This window comes from Sprattus sprattus, assembly GCF_963457725.1.
Source record: "Sprattus sprattus genome assembly, chromosome: 13".
In the NCBI taxonomy this organism is placed as follows: domain Eukaryota; kingdom Metazoa; phylum Chordata; class Actinopteri; order Clupeiformes; family Clupeidae; genus Sprattus; species Sprattus sprattus.
This window is the reverse complement of record NC_137911.1, coordinates 24656765-24674343: the sequence shown is the minus strand read 5'-3', so window position 1 is coordinate 24674343 and position 17579 is coordinate 24656765. Positions and strand designations below refer to the sequence as shown.

The 17579-nt window shown below is 44.1% G+C and overlaps 1 protein-coding gene across 2 annotated transcripts; it reads right to left on the bottom strand.

The window, feature by feature from the left end:
* Nucleotides 1–387: 387 nt before the first annotated feature.
* dnmt3ab (DNA (cytosine-5-)-methyltransferase 3 alpha b) lies at nucleotides 388–17151 on the bottom strand. 2 transcript variants are annotated; one of them, XM_080850633.1, is made up of 18 exons: nucleotides 16857–17151; nucleotides 14622–15131; nucleotides 13400–13558; nucleotides 12536–12643; nucleotides 11192–11348; nucleotides 10694–10843; nucleotides 10461–10505; nucleotides 10251–10330; nucleotides 9617–9729; nucleotides 9087–9270; nucleotides 8734–8818; nucleotides 7817–7962; nucleotides 7244–7334; nucleotides 6712–6860; nucleotides 4723–4823; nucleotides 4516–4585; nucleotides 4231–4349; nucleotides 388–3648 (listed from the first exon to the last, which is right to left on the bottom strand). In XM_080850633.1, the coding sequence occupies exons 2-18, from the start codon at nucleotides 15099–15101 to the stop codon at nucleotides 3507–3509; spliced, it is 2379 nt and encodes a 792-aa protein (XP_080706759.1). In that variant the 5' UTR covers nucleotides 15102–15131; nucleotides 16857–17151; the 3' UTR covers nucleotides 388–3506. The 2 variants fall into 2 exon arrangements, with proteins under 2 accessions (XP_080706759.1, XP_080706760.1); XM_080850634.1 differs by having other exon boundaries at nucleotides 4738–4823.
* Between the last annotated feature and the right edge of the window lie 428 nt (nucleotides 17152–17579).

Sequence of the window (17579 nt, the reverse complement as noted above, 5' to 3'; positions counted from 1 at the left end):
TCTTGTTACGCTCCAGACGCAGGTCATTAATAGCACAGTAAAAGGCTTTAAAACATTAATGAGTGTGTATCTCTGGGGAAATGCTCTGACAGACCCAAGAAAAGAAAATGTCACACTGACAGCTCGCTTTTGCTTTAAAAATGTCACTTTCGACAACTAATTAATGCAACTCCTTTGACAGTGTTCTAACTGATGTACTGTGGTTAAGTCCAAGTAACAATGAAAGTGGTCTGTCTAAAGCTAGTAGTAGGTCAAGAAGAATAACAGGAGCGAATTTTGCACAAAAACAAAACATTTATTCAAGTGTTCTCCAGCACAGGGACATAAGGCTCCCTCCTCTTTCTCTCTCTAGGCGCAGAGCAAGAAGAGAGAGAAAGAGGGAGAGAATGACTGCTACATCTGCTGTATGCGCGGAGATTCGAGAGGGCAGCGAGACGCCGGAAACAGGTATGATACATGAAGAAATAATCACAAAAAAGGGATAAAACAGAGACACTGAGATATATAAAGAATCTGAGCAGTCTCCAAGAGTTGTAGCCAAATAAATATCAAAGTTTCTGATAACAAAAGACAGAGTTATATATATGAAAATCAAATCGAACATGGGGGTGGGGGGGGGGGGCTTGGGATGGGGCTGCATGGAATGCCAGATTAAGAAGCAGTGCCACTAGGCACTAAGCAGGTACATAAGTGTACAGTAAACATGATTACAAAAACCTTTTTTTCTTTTGTTACTTCCCAATATGAACTCATGATTATACCCCACAGATAAGCACCAACTACAGCCATGTCTATTCTAAGACAATATAAGAATCTGTTCCATTATTTATCATTCAAGTACAAAGTTAAATGCCTTTGTTAATATACCCATCAGAGGAGTGAGCCAAGCAACAGCGCTTTACCCAGACTACAAGGAACTTAAAAACAGTCAGACAAGGTTTATTTTCTCTTCCAAACAATATATTTTTTTCCTCAATTTGATAAAACGTTTAGCACCTTAGGAAACACCTACAATCCCTCTTTTAGTATAATAGAAAGAAAAAAAAAGCCAAAGAAACAAACAGAACGCAGCAGAGAGACAGAGGGAGAGAGAGAGGACCAGAGAGAAAGAGAGAAACTGGCTGAGGCGATGTAGGGCTGTGCGGTCTAGATGAGACTGTTCTAACTGTTCTCATCACTTCACAAACTTATCCTCTCCCTGCTTGAGAAAATCAAAATAAATTCATAAATATAAAAAAATGACCCCATATTGTCCACTCAAAAAAAGGCATCATAGCTTATGCTGCTCAACATTTTGTCAATAACATCGAAACAATTTCATCAGGTTTCTTTTTTTTTTATCTGAGCATTCCTAATTCCTTGATATATATTAGCAAAGAATTATATTTGTACATCTCACAGGCTATTTCCAAAGAAATCCAAACAGCAACAGGAAGAGATTATGTACAAAATGTACAAAAAACCCAAGACAAGAGCACTATCTGGGCTTTGTGGTTGATTCTAAAAAAGAAAAGGGGGGCTCTGCATTCAAATTCTAAAACTCAACCAGTCTGAATGAACATCTCTATTCAGTGCTGTGGAAGCCCACATATCGACTGACCCTGGGCCAGTTCTGACCGTAATCTGATTCCAGATTAAGGACTGAATCTGTTCCAGAGACAGGCCGCTACTTGGGAGACATTTTCTCAAACACATGATCAGAATTCTGCTGCCTCACATTAGCATCATCACTTCCCAACTGAGCAAGAATAATTAAAAAGCAGGTGGACTGTCTCTACACTGTCTTCCTTTTTGGACAAAACCCTGCATCTTCAGTTACCTTCAAATATAAAAAAAGAGAGAGAGAGAGAGAGATTACAATCCAGATTACAATCATTTGAATTCATATTTGAGTTAAAGTGACAGTTAGTAAACTATCTGGACACAGCCAGGGGGCCAGGAGCCGAGGGAGGAAAGAGGTGCCTGTCTGAGCTGGTACTTGGGAGGAGAGTGGGTTCAGAAGTCCCGAGCTCTATATCACCAGAGTATGACAGGTAATGGGACCTAGAACATTCTGTGTTAAATCCTCCTGTCGCATTTGAGAACAAATTTACTTCTACATTTCCAAAAAAAAAAAAAAAAAAGGTAAAAAATTAAATCACTCTTTCACATCTACTGGCACAGCCCTACGGGTCACCAGAAACATCATACACCTGACTACAAAAGTTTCACATCATAGAACAAAAAACGAGAAACAAAACAATTCACATAAATCAAGAGCAAAAGAAATCTTTAAAATATCAGAAAAACAACAGAAGGATACGTATAAAAGTGCTCAATATAGTTGGTAATAAAGCACAAAAGTTGCTATAAAAGGTAGAAGAACCACGTGAAGCCGCACCATATTTGCTGAAGTTTGCACCTGACTTGAGTTGAGCTTGTGGAGAGGCTGTGGGTGGTGGTGGTGGTCACCTGCCACACACACAGACACACGTGCATGCACTCACACACACACACACACACACACACACACACACCCCTCCTGCTGCCTCCACACCTGCTGTAAGTGTACAGTAACGACGACGGTCTGAGGGACACCAGGAAAAGAGACGCGCGTCCTCTCAGACGTCTATCTCAAGGAAAGAGGGCAGGGAGCAAACAGCCCAACCCATGGCGGCCAGTGGCCATGGCAACCGAAGGCTTGCAGGTTCAGTGATAAGCACCAGTTTGTAGTTTTGAGTAACAGTAAAAGAGGTTGTAAAGTAAAAAATAGCACGTTTATTTAAAAAATGAGATATGGCATATTGGTCTCGTTCATGATTCAGATGAGTCCCAGAGCCTTTTTTTGCCTACGTGAGACGTTCCAGCAGGCCTGCCTTACAGAGAGTTACATGGGTTGGGCTGATTCTTCCCCCCTCAGAGCACCATTTTGTCACCTTAATACAGTAGTACCTTTATTACTTGCAGTTGTGTATAGAAACTGTAAACGAAGAGGTATATGAGATCTGGTGTTTTGGATTCATGAAGACAAGAGCTCTCCAGACACTGAGGACAAGCACCACTGATCGACATGTGACCAATCAAGCACCACTGATCGACATCTCAGAAAAAACTCTGAGTGTGACCAATCACGTGGATGTTGGCGGGTTAAGATGTCCTCTACCAACGCCAATGACTCTTGAGTCTTTTAACCTCCTCACTCTCACTCATCAGTGCCTGGAGAAGAGAGCTTTGCCTTGTGTATAGCTTGCACACATAGATCAGTTCAAACACTGGATAACACTGCTAAAAAGTCAAAATGAATATAAAAAACATTAAATAGAATAAAATGAATCTTTTTTTTAAAAAACAGGAAAAAAACCCATGAAATATCTACGTTCGATGGTTGACTTGTAAATACCACAAGAGTACAGTTTCAATGCTCTTGTTAATTCGTCAGACGTCAGTTTTCTTGTGATTGAGCTTTTTTTTTGTAGTTTCTTTTTTAGACATTTATCTGTATCATTGCAGCGTGTGTTTAAAGGGTGTTAAACACAAGCAAAGTATTCTTTGAGTGGTGCAAACAGGTGGCGGATCACGGGGACGCTCCACGACCTTCCCAGAAGCCTTTGCCTGGCTAGTCGGCTCATGTTGGACACATCAGTGTAATGGACAGGGAATCCGAAGACCCTGACACACACACACACACACACACACACACACACACACACACACACACACGGAAACACAGACACACATAAATATAACTGGTAAGAAAAAGACCCAGTATGACGAGTGAAATGTAATGAGGAAGCAGTATTTTGCTTTTATCGCATTATAAAACTGTAGCAGAGCTGATAGTAAACATAATATCCTCATGGTATTACATAAGTCGACTAATCAAACATTTAAAAGGATGATTTAATCATGTGCCGTTTATAAAATACTGTAATAAATCATTGACATATTCTGATTAAGGGGATTTAGTTCTTCAGAAACTATAACGAAATGCCAATTTAAATGCATAGCATAGATTAGTGTGATTAGCTATATTTCAAGACACACTAGCTGTATTTCAAGAACCATAGCTTTTTGAACAAAATAAATATACCAGGCTAAAGAGACCAAAAATGTAAAACATTACATAAACAGTACCAAGTGTGAGTGCACTTACTGTGATACTGTTATTATTCTGAGCAAGACAAAATAGAACACTGTTATATCCAATCAGCATGCAGTATTTGTTGGAGATGCAGCAGGTCTGCCTCTTACCTCTCCATCTCAGTGCACCAGAGGATGTCTTCCTTGTCGTTCATATATACGGGGAAGTGCTGGTCCTTGCCCTGCTTGATAGAGTTGGATCTGGTGGTGATGGTCCTCACTTTGTCAAACTAGACGAGGGTGAGGAGAGACTCTTAGTATTAACTCTAACTCTTTCAACACCATTTTCTATGTAGCAATGACTGTGTACATACACATAGGTACACAAAAACACATACTTATACACATACACACACACACACACACAGACACCAACACACACACGCGCACACATGCCTTAGCTGTCCTGCCGTGCTCAAGACAGTTCTGCAGGTCCACTCTGTCAGAGTTCATAGCAGCCAGAGGTCTGTCAACAGAATCAGTAACAAGAGAGATCACTTTACATGTGAGGATAGGTATACGTGAAAAAGTGTATTGACAGTGTTTGTGAACAGCGCGTGTCTGACATCTCTGGACTGTTACCAAGGCTACCGCATCACTCACTCTTCTCTGACCAACCTGTTCATGCCAGGCAGGTTGCCCCAGAAGTAGCGGGCCCGGTGGGCAGCAGACACCTCCTTGGCATCAATCATCACAGGGTTGCACTGATAGGAGGAGAGCAGGGCTGGGTTAGTAGATGCTAATCTCTTAGTCACAACATTGCCCCCTGGTGGTATTCATATGTAATGCAACAAGCCAGGACAAAACACTGACACCAGGTGATACACTGCTCTGCCAATGTAAACTCACACAGGATTTTTCAAAACAGTGCCACCTGGTGGTAGTCAACATGCAGTTTGGATTAAATATTCAGAAGTTGTCTATATACAGCCGCGGAAAAAATTAAGAGACCACTTCAAAATTATCAGTTTCTCTGGTTTTACTATTTATTGGTATGTGTTAAAGTAAAATGTACATTTTTGTTTTATTCTATAACCTACTGGCAACATTCCTACCAAATTTCAAATAAACATATTGTCATTTAGATCATTTATTTGCAGAAAAATGACAATTGGTCAAAATAGCAAAAATGATGCAGTGTCTTCAGATCTCGAATAATGCAAAGAAAACAAGCTCATATTCATTTTTAAACTACACAATACTAATGCTTACACTTAGGAAGAGTTCAGAAATCAATATTTGGTGGAATAACCTTGATTTAAAATCACAACTTTCATGTGTCTTGGCATGCTCTCCACCAGTCTTTCACATTGCCGTTGGGTGACTTTATGCTACTCCTGGCGCAAGAATTCAAGCAGCTCGGCTTCTTTTCATGGCTTGTGACCATCCATCTTCCTCTTGATCATATTTCATAGGTTTTTTATGGGATTCAGGTCTCGAAATTGGGCTGGCCATGACAGGGTCCTGATCTGGTGGTACTCCATCCACACCTTTACTGGCCTGGCTGTGTGGCATGGAGCATTGCCCTGCTGGAAAAAACACTTCTCAGAGTTGGGGAACATTGTCAGAGCAAAAGGAAGCAAGTTTTTCTTCCGGGACAACGTTGTACTTTGCCTGGCTGAGGTTTGTAAAAGACCATAAGGATTGAAAAAGCGGACTGGAGGTTCTTCTAAGTTCGTCTTCTCTGATGAGTCCGATTTCACAGTAGGTGCAAGATTCTCTGGCTTGTAGGCCTCTCCAGGTCTCCGTCTAACCATCAGACGACCATGTGTTGGGCAAAGCTGAAAATTGGACTCATCAGAGAAGACGAACTAGAAGACCCTCCAGTCCGCTTTTTTCAATCCTTATGGTCTTTTACAAACCTCAGCCAGGCAAAGTACAACGTTGTCCCAGAAGAAAAACTTGCTTCCTTTAGCTCTGACAATGTTCCCCAACTCGGAGAAATGTTTTTTCCAGCAGGGCAATGCTCCATGCCACACAGCCAGGCCAGTAAAGGTGTGGATGGAGTACCACCAGATCAGGACCCTGTCATGGCCAGCCCAATTTCGAGACCTGAATCCCATAAAAAACCTCTGAAATGTGATCAAGAGGAAGATGGATGGTCACAAGCCATGAAAAGAAGCCGAGCTGCTTGAATTCTTGCGCCAGGAGTAGCATAAAGTCACCCAACGGCAATGTGAAAGACTGGTGGAGAGCATGCCAAGACACATGAAAGTTGTGATTTTAAATCAAGGTTATTCCACCAAATATTGATTTCTGAACTCTTCCTAAGTGTAAGCATTAGTATTGTGTAGTTTAAAAATGAATATTAGCTTGTTTTCTTTGCATTATTCCAGATCTGAAGACACTGCATCTTTTTAGCTATTTTGACCAATTGTCATTTTTCTGCAAATAAATGATCTAAATGACAATATTTTTATTTGAAATTTGGTAGGAATGTTGCCAGTAGGTTATAGAATAAAACTAAAATGTACATTTTACTTTAACACATACCAATAAATAGTAAAACCAGAGAAACTGATAATTTTGAAGTGGTCTCTTAATTTTTTCCGCGGCTGTATATCTGAGGTTGGATCAGAGAGCAAGACTCACCTCCAGGAAGCGAGAGATGTCCCTCTTGTCGCTGACGCCCATGGCCACCACGTTCTCAAAGAGCCAGAAGAAGGGGCGTCTGTCACCCTCCTTAGGCCGAGCCTCATGCAGCAGGCGGTAAAACTCGAAGAACAGACGACCTGTGCCCTCTACAAGAGAGGAGAGAGGTTAGAGAGGGAAGGAGTTTTGCTGATGACAACAATCCCCCTTTTGGTAGTACTCCTCAACTAGCCTGCAGTAATACATAGTTTAATGAATTGATACAGGTGCGAAGTGTGCTTATGTGAAGTCTGCAGGAGAAAAGGGCTGCTAGTTAACTAAATTATGGATTTCCGGGCCATGGATACAACCTTCCTGTCTAAATGAAAACCAAGGTTTGTTTGTCAGCTGTGTTTTTATTATCAGACTATTCCCCTTGACAGCTCTTAAGGGAAATGGGTTCCTTCCTTCTTAGGGTACACATGGAGGGTAGAAGGTCACTGTTGGATGCAGCAGTAAACTAGCATCACAGATGTGAGGAGGAGTGACATACCAAAGAGCCCCTTCCTGGCGGGGTTTACGATAGACAGGTCGTTACAGGGGCTTCCCCCGATGACCAGGTCAAACGGGCCCCATTCGAGGATCTGAGAGACAAACATGAGAGAAGCAACAACTTTCAGGTTCCCTTGGTGAAAGCTGGGCCAGAAAGATACATATCATGGCTGAACCTAAAGAAGGGAGACTGACACATATACACATCTCAGAAATACATCATGGCTAAACCTAAGAAAGTGAGACTGACACATATACACGTCTCAGACACATATCATGGCGTACACCAAATGACACATGTAATTAAAGTTCTGATATACTTTTGTCTTGCATGTCGTAACGGCATGAATGTCTTGACTGCATAAATGGTGTCAATAAAAAATGTATCACAAAAAAATAAAGAAATACTGGCTAATCATGGCTAAACCTAAGAAAGGGAGACTGACACATATACACATCTCAGAAACATATCATGGCTAAACCTAAGAAAGTGAGACTGCCAGAAGACGATTTGCCTCAGTGAAGGCACAGAGTGGAGGGCAGCTGGTGGAGAAAGGCTGGAGTGGCCACTCACGTGTCTGCGTGTGACGTTGCGGATGTCGCCCACGTACATGATGCGCCCCTGGTGCCGCACCAGGCCCACGGTGATCGAGTCCTCGCACACCTCCGACGCCACGTAGCGGTCCACCTGGATACCAAGCTCCCTCAGCACTAACAGCCCTGTGCGTAACACACACAGGTCAGAGGGCAAAGGTTAAAGCTCAGGGTGAAACAAATGTCATACCATCTGGAAGAGCTTTTCAGTTTGTAGGACTATTATAGGAGGTGAAGGAAGATAAATCTCTGGCCAAAACCTGCTTTTTGTCAGATCTACACGTAATTTTTTTATGGAGAGTTATAGTTAGCATTTAAACAGCGTTTGCTTGTCAAGAAGTGTAAACCCATCACTGGACCTACGATGTGAAGCGGACAGCGAAAGTAACCCCACTAAGTCATTAGCAAAGTCCTGATCGGGAGGTCAGTTTGATGGGCATACAACTGAGACTGAGGGAAACTCCTGATCGGGAGGTCAGTTTGATTGACAGCTGAGACTGAGGCAAACTTCTGATCGGGAGGTCAGTTTGATTGACAGTTGAGACTGAGGCAAACTCCTGTTCGGGAGGTCAGTTTGATTGACAGCTGAGACTGAGGGAAACTCCTGATCGGGAGGTCAGTTTGATTGACAGCTGAGACTGAGGGAAACTCCTGATCGGGAGGTCAGTTTGATTGACAGCTGAGACTGAGGGAATCTCCTGATCGGTATGTCAGTTTGTTTGACAGCTGGGACTGAGGGAATCTCCTGATCGGTATGTCAGTTTGTTTGACAGCTGGGACTGAGGGAATCTCCTGATCGGTATGTCAGTTTGTTTGACAGCTGGGACTGAGGGAATCTCCTGATCGGTATGTCAGTTTGATTGACAGCTGAGACTGAGGGAAATGCTGTCGTCTCACCTGTAGCAATGCCATCAAACAGGGACAGCACACGGATGGGCTGCCTCTTCTCCGCCACAACCGGAGGGTACAAATTTGGTAGCTCCTGGGACAGAAATAAAGAAGGTGAGTATAACGACTCTATTGAAAACAGTTACTCTGAACTACTGAAACTCTCATGAGGTATGCCTCAACAATAACTGTTATAAAGATATTTCACTCAAATTCTATAATGCATCTCGCCCTGATCAGTCCAGTCTCTTATACTAAATGCTGAGCCAATGACATGGCACAAGCACACGTTAAGGGCTAAGCTGCTTCCATCAGAACCAAAACAAAGTGGACCCAGAGCCTGGAGGTCCCTCACGACTCACAAAGTCCTGGTCGTGGTTGTTGGCGAAGAAGTGCTGCAGGCGGTTGGGCCAGTCGACCCGCCGCACTAGGAGCCCGTACAGCCCCGTCTTGCCACACATGTAGCAGTTCCAGGGGTCCTCATTTATAGCTGCCTGTGCCGCGCCTGGTCCGACCAGCAGGTCCACACACTCCACGCAGAAACACCTGCAACACAGCAGACAGCAGAACATTGGTCAGAGATACACTGAATTCACACGTTAATTAAGACTCATCACATGTGCGTCACATGTACACTCTCACATGCTTACAGATTTGCACAAACATATTCCCCACAAAATAATAATAAATAATAATAATAATTCATTTTATTTTTAACGCACTTTTCATTCACAGGAATCTCAGAGTGCCCGATGAAAATACAAACACAGTCCACACTCACATAAAAGAGGAATGCGCCCATGCCCTGACATACATATAATAAATCATTCACAGGTACACACACACACACACACACACACACACACACACACACAGACACATGGCCTCCGACCTGCAGCAGTTGTTGTTGCCGCACATGAGCACTTCCCTTCCTCCACAGCAGATGGTGCAGTAGGACTGGTAGCCGTCGTCGTCGTACTGATACCCACACTCCAGGAAGCAATTCTGCCAGCAGCCAGGAGCCAGGAGCCAGCCATCAGCATGAGCAGGCACAAAAGCATGCGTTAATACACTAGTCACGGCAGTCAACCTTAGAAAAAAACGCCAGACAACCCCAACCTGTGTTCAATTACAGTAGCTCTCTGAGGTAATTCCTTTGATGTAGTCTGACCTCATCCAGTCAACAAATGTAACCTACTTTTTTTCTTATTAGGGCTTTATTGTCTAATGTCTATGAAGCCGTAAAACATTAATGGCTTCACACACGTGAGAAAGAGTGTGAATCATTTACATTTAGTCATTTAGCAGACGCTTTTATCCAAAGCGGCTTCGAAGGACGTATATACAGTACATTTTACATCTAAACTGATAGCACACTGCACATCAGGAGCTATTAGGGGCTCAGTGTCTTGCTCAAGGACGCTTCGACATTGAGGAATCGAACTAGCAGCCTCCTGATTACTAAACGACTTCTCTACCTCCTGTACCACTGTCACCCGCATCAATGAAGGAAGAGAGAGCGTTACCTTGCAGCCCTGACACATCCCTCCGCTGAAGAGCGGGTGTTCCGATTTGACGTTCAGAGTGCCACAGGAAATGCAAATATCTGTCAAACCCAATCAGACAAGAGAGTCAAGGACAGGGGGACAGACTCTTGCAGGTCCCCCAAAATAATTCCCAATACGTAACGCTACTGATGTGAAAAGTGGATTGGAGTGATGTGGAGTGATGTGTACCTTCTATGTTTCTGCACTTCTGCCGTACTTCAAACACCAGTCTCTCTGAGAGGAAACACAGACAAGCAAGACCATGAGCTCTGGGAGAAGTGGCGAGCATGGAATCTCCTTTCACACTCTGGTTTCCTTCTCCGTTCTAAACTACTGTCACTCCTGAGTCCTCTATGCAGACAGGAGCGTACGGATTAGCACTGGCTGCTGTGGTCAGGGCCTGTCCTCGGTGACACACTCACCTCGGGTCCCCTCGTCGATGATTTCTTTGACTTTGGCCTTCTCCGCCGCTGCGCTCTTCCGGGGCTTCTTGGTCGGTGGGGGCGTGTAGGCTGCTGCCTCTGGCTCCACCCACCTCTCAGGGTACACCTCTTTGTATGGATTACGCTCCTCTGCAGGGAAATGTGGAGGAGTTAGGAGGTCGAGGAGAGAGAGAAAGAGAGGAGACAGAGTCAGTACTTTGTAGGCACAGACACTCAGATATCAAACCATGCAATATTTCATAAAGGTTTTAAAGTCAATGATATTTAGAACTGGTGTTAGAATAATGAACAGGTGTATGGCTTTCTAGAAACTGTGTTTGTAGGGTCTTGGATACAAGTTTAATCCTAAATCCTGTTACCCACAATTATATAACTAAGAATTTTGTGTCTGCGATGGTCATTTTAAAGTGAGACTAACACACTAACACACACAGGTGCTCAGTTTCAGTGTGTTGAGGCGCAGTTTGGCGCTCTTGCCTTCTGGCGGCTCCAGGCCTTTGGGCCCGCTGGGCTGGAAGCCGGTCTGGGCCCACTCGATCATCTGCTTGTTCTGGAGTTCCACTGACTTCGACGTGTCCGTGTCGTCACTCGCCAGGCAGCCAATGAACACCTTCCCCGCCCGGACACTCGCTGCCTGCAGTGACACACAAAACACCAAAGTCAAAGTCAAAGTGTGTTTATTGTTGCATGTACCAAATTGCTTCAGCACAGCAAAATTCTTACGACTTGGCCAGCATCATCATCTACGCAGTAGACGTCATACAGATAACATATACCAAAAAATAACATAAAACTCTATAACACTATAACAATAAAACATATAACATGTAACATTAACATACAACAATTTAAAGAACAACATATAGCTCTGTAACATTATAACATCAGAGCATCAGCTTAATCATGGAAACAACACTGACCCATCGCATTGCCTGTTTATAACCTCATTGCTCAAAGCGAGCTAGACACACTACCGGTCAGTTGGGTCACTGTCATAAAATGTCTTTGTAACCTTGCCATGCTTTTCACTTGTCTGTGAGAGCACTGAGCGACAGAGGAGGCATAGGACTTAAAAGCCCTCAACTGAAAGTGCTCTGAATGCTTATATCATGAATTCAACAGGTGGCAATGTTGTAATCAGATTTAACATACACACTTGTTCCAAAAGAGGCACTAACACCAGCACAGGACGTATACACATTCACATAGCATACACATTCCTACAGCTTCCCCAGGGACCGTATTCACAAAGCATCTTAAGACTAAAAGTAGCTCCTGACTTAATAATGGGTGTGTCAGTCCTAACTTTGGGTCTCCTTTGTGTGAGTTATTCACAAAGCCCCTTAGTGCTCATAGAAGCACCTAAGACTGGGAAAACTAAGAAGTAGGCGAGAGGACTCCACACTCACTTAAGCCAATTCCCAGACGAACGGAAAATGGCAGTTTCTATCATTCCATGTTTCAATGTTTTGGAATGCAGAATTAGCCTACCGTCACAATCACGAGGGAATACTTATGGAGATCGTAAGGGATGCATAGATACTCTGTCTGTAGGTATTGTATTATCTGTTATTATTGAATCTGTAGCCTTTGTCACTTATGTATGTATTGATTGATTGATTAACTGATTGATCTTTGCATTAGGTCATGAAGCACATGACAACACACCATCACAGAACTATCAACCAATTACTGAGGAAACTGAAAGCAAGCTGGTGTATGAGACCTTATGGCAGCCATAACAATAGAGTCTTTCTCTTAGCTTTAATGTGACTTGAGAGTAGGCACCTTCTGCACCTCCCTTCACATCCACACACTGACCTGCAGCACCTCGAAGATGGCTTTCTTGTACATCGGTTGCTTGTTGTAGGTCGGCTGGTGAAAGGCATTGCAGAAGGAACTCAAAGGCAACAGCTTCTCCACACATACCTGCACAGGACAACGGAGACAATCAGAGGGGCCACAACTTACTCTCAATTCAATCTAGGTCAGATATCGATACAGGAGAAGTCTTATAGTTATAGAGCAGTCCTTTCTTCCTTTTTTTATGCAGGTCAATGCATTTTAACATACATGGTGACATACATTTAAAACTACATAAATATAATATTTATGGTCAAATCTTTAACATAAATTGTACCATAAATGTTGTTTTTGACAAATACACTTTGAAGGTACCGTGTGTAGTTTTTAGTGGCATCTAGCGTGTGCAAGTACCTACAGTGGCTGTTGAATGCCATAACAACCAAAAAAGCCCTATCTCGAGCCAGTCGTTTGGTTTGTTTGCTCTGTGCAACTGTAGAAACATGAACATGGTGGACTCATGTCCAGAAGTTTGTAGAAGAGGATCCGCTTCCTATGTATATATAAAGGGCTTATTCTAAGCTAACAAAAACACAATGATTCATAGATTATACACTAAAACATAATAATGACTACTATATTCCTTTTCTACTAGAAGTTGCCACTTAAAACTATACATTGTACCTTTAAAAACACTGGTGAAGTGAAGCCTGAGGAAGTATATCATAAAGATAAGATACTACAGAACATTTTAAATATCTGGGGGATATTTCAGATTCTTACAGTACATTCTCAAGTCTTGTGCAACAGATACTGTCCAAAAGCCAACCAAATTCAGAACACTCACCTAAAACACACATTCACACATGTGGCGTGACTTACCACAGAAAACTTGCTGTCGCCGAACCACATGACCCAACGCGTGCCCTCGGCGGCGCGGCTGCGGCCGGTCATCCACCAGGACACAATCCTGCCGGGCCACCAGGAAAAGCCCCGGAGCTTTCCCCACACCAGCTCACCGATCCCAAAGCCACGGCCATCCTGGGCACACATAAACCCCCCCCCCACCAAACACACACACGCGCACACACACACACACACACACACACACACACACACACACACACACACACACACACAACAGTACAGACAGTACATCAGCATAGGCTATGGCACAGATATAAATGTGCAAATATTCACACACACTCACATCCATTCACAGACACTCAAATCAAACACACGGACAGACATATGCATATAAAGACACACACAATCAAGCACACACACGCCATTTACTCAATTTAATCGCTAAATGTGCTTGTTCCATTTTGTCACAATTAATTTTTGTGTGACAGTATTAAAAGAGAACAGCTCCTCAGTACAGGCAATAATCCTTACTGGTGTTAATACTTCCTGTCCCCCCTACCTGTGTGGTCTGACTTCTACGATTTAATCGTTTCTGTAATATCCCCTTTTATTTTGAAAGACACTTACAGCATATTGTCATGTGGGCGTGTGTTTGGCGATGTTCATTTTAAGCATAATGGGATTTCACCACTGGCTACTGCTTTTGTGGTAGGAATTAGTTGGCATGAAGGCAGCAGGGTTTCTGGTTAATAAACACCTGCTGTGATGTGAGCATTACGAGCAGAGTTACAGCAGTGTGAGCCCTGCTTGATGAATGGTAAAGATACACAATGTCTGGCAATATTTTGTTGTTTGTCACTAACAATTACAGTATATTATTCCCACTATAGGGATAAAAAGCTACTCAACAGAGAGAAATGGTTCTACTCTGGATTTAGGTTCTTTAGGTTAAGACTGTGGCTCACTGTCTTAACCTAACCTAAAAGGTCATGACTCACAGGCTTACTGCACACATACATTCATCAGCTCTGGGTATATCCAGTATCGCCAGGATCGACCTCTCTCTCTCTCTCTCTCTCTCTCTCTCTCTCTCTCTCTCTCTCTCTCTCTCCATCTCCCTCTGCGCGTCGTGGAGTTCTTTGCCCTGCATCGTCCATTATCTTTGTAGAACTGTACAGCTTGTCGGCCGTTATCCCTTACATGAAAGCCATGGCTTCTGTATAAATGGGCAGCTTACCTCATACTCTGGTTCCATATCTGCAGCTTTAGGTGAGGTCTTGTCTCCGCCTCCGATGAGCACCGGCTCAGGTGTGGTGGCCACGGTGGGGGAGGCTGGGTCTGTGGGCTGCTGCTGCTGGAGCTGCTGTGGCTGGGCCTGCGCCTGGGCGTGCGGCCCCTGGGGCAGCTGGGACTGAGACATCGATTGTGGCTTCGGCTGCGTTTGAGGCGGTGGATTGGGTTGGCTTTGAGGCTGAGGCTGTGGTTTAGGCTGTGTCTGGTGGGCTGGGGGGTTGGGCTGAGTCAGAGGCTTGGGCTGGGAGAAGGTCCCGATGTGAGGGTTAGCCTGAGGCTTAGGCTGAGACTGGGGCTGGGGTTGGGGCTTAAACTGGGCTTGGGGCTTCAGCTGGCTCTGGAGAGGCAGGGGACTCTTGAGGAGCAGCTCGTCCTCCGCTTGTGCTTCCTCGGCCATGTCTCCGTGAGCCTCCATGATGCTCATCACAGAAACCAGTTGGGCCTTTTTCTCTGCCTGCACAACAGGGAGACACAGAAAGGCACAGCAGTAAGGTACACTGTCTTAGGTCCAGGATAATAAGGTGCCGGTACGCTGGACTACCACGAGTTCTCTCACAAAAGCAGTTTTAGTTAACAACGTTTTTAGTTTATAAAGTATAATTCATACCAATATGAGCTCTGATAGGTGGAGTACCTCAATGACAGGTACCTCTGAGTTTTATTTTATTTTATATGAGGCCAAATTAAGAACAATGCAGTAGCAGACTTAACTGGTAACAGGTAAGAAGACATATTAATTCACATACTGTATAAATCCAACGGGTAGAGTCCCTTATTTACAGGTCTCCCTGAGGACAGGTCATATCACATCACAAAAGTAGTAAATCAATACGAGGTCCAACAACTTCAGGAGCTGAGGCTAATATGAGGTCACAGTAACGTAGACCCGTGTGAGGCTCTACAGGTAGAGTATCTCAGACCATTAGCCACAGGTATCAGTCTCTGTGAGCTGTGTGTGTGTGTGTGTGTGTGTGTGTGTGTGTGTGTGTGTGTGTGTGTGTGTGTGTGTGTGTGTGTGTGTGTGTTTAACACGCTTGTGTTGATGTGTTGTATTAGTGTGTATGGTGTTGCATGTGTGTCTCCGTGCACTGACTGTGCAACCTGGGCTGTGAGACACAGCCAAGCACTGGGAGTGAGCCGGTAACCTTTAGCACGAGAGGGAGATACTACCTTAGGCTTCAAAGACATGAGCACTAGCACAATCACAAGCATGTCTTTAGCACAAGAGGGAGATAGTACCTTAGGCTTCAAAGACATGAGCACTAGCACAATCACAAGCATGTCTTTAGCACGAGAGGGAGATACTACCTTAGGCTTCAAAGGCATGAGTACTAGCACAATCACAAGCATGTCTTTAGCACGAGAGGGAGATACTACCTTAGGCTTCAAAGGCATGAGTACTAGCACAATCACAAGCATGTCTCTCTGAAGACACTGAAGCGTGTAGTCACTGGCCTTTGAACTTACAACCGAGGACTTGAAACTGTATGGCAATGTTGAGTAATATGTCTGCCCACATTTGGGGAAACTTCTGTACAATTTTACAACGGCTGTTCATAGACAAAAAAGACAACAACACCACAAAGATGCATCTGAGAGAACTTGGCCCCAACAAAGAGGCTTGGGACCACCATTTCTCCTACAAGTAAGACACATTGCACAAAACTATTCATCTTAATTCAGGAGCTCATCCTTCTCTGGCCTGCTAAAAGGTGTAAACAGATAAGCTTGTAGTAGACATGGGGTATGGAGGCAATGCTTATTAATAACTATAATCCTCATTAAAAGCATTCGTCTTGCAACGTGCTTTACAAGAGATAAAAGCTATTTTTGACCTTCGGAACCTTTGCTGTGTACATTCCAGAGAAACAGAAACAGAGCCATTTTCTAAAGACTGCATAGCCATACTGACATACATACTTAACTATTGCATTTTCATTTCAATCCAACTCCCTCAGGTAACTGACAGACCCTTTAAAATGTGCTTTCACACTTTTAAAAACGAGCAGCCTGACATTACCTCAGGTGACATTCAAAACAAGCACAGTGTAAATGTTCATGTTAATTACATGTCAACGAGGGGAGCCTGCCAACAGCAACAGGTCTCCCTGCCGTCGAGCCCTTCTCCTCTGAACTCAACTTAACTCTGCTGCAGAAGGTAAACAACAGAGGTGCTTACGAGATCGCTGGTGCACCGCTCCGTCGCTTGACTCCAAGACCTCTTTAAGAAACAGGCGGCAGGGTATCCAGTTTTAAAGAGGTGAGAGATTAGACAAGAAAAAAAAAAATGATGTGAAGAAAAAAAGAAGCGTTTGTTTATCCACCGAAGCCGGTCTGTTTTCGGACTCTTTTTTTTTGGAAGAAAAAGACACAATCAGCTCTGTTGTGTGCCTGAGTGGCGGAGGGGCGCGCGGCGCGGCGCAGCGGAGTGGAGTAGAGCGGAGGCGCGCTCCCGCGAGTTCACTGGGTTTGCAGGAACCTGATTCTAAGCCATTAGGTCAACAGCGGAGGACGCGGGCCAAGCCATGACTTAAGCTGCTCACCGCAAATCCCACACAGCTGCACAGACTCCACAACCTCTCTCTCTCTCTCTCTCTCTCTCTCTCTCTCTCCCTCGCTCTCGTTTTCAACGTGTGCGCGCAAACTCTCTCTCACACTTTCTCTTCTCCACAGACTCACTTCACTTTCGTTCTCACTCTCTGTTTCTCACTCTCTCTTCCCCCTCTCTCCTTCACTCTGTTGCTCTCACCCCCACCAGCGCACGCACACACACACACACACACACACTCACACCCCTCCTCTCCTGCTCACATACACACACGTGAATGTCTTTCACAGCTGCACTCGTTCTCTGTCTCGCTTCTCCAATTTCACTAGCACACGTGCAGCTCTGAGAGGGTGG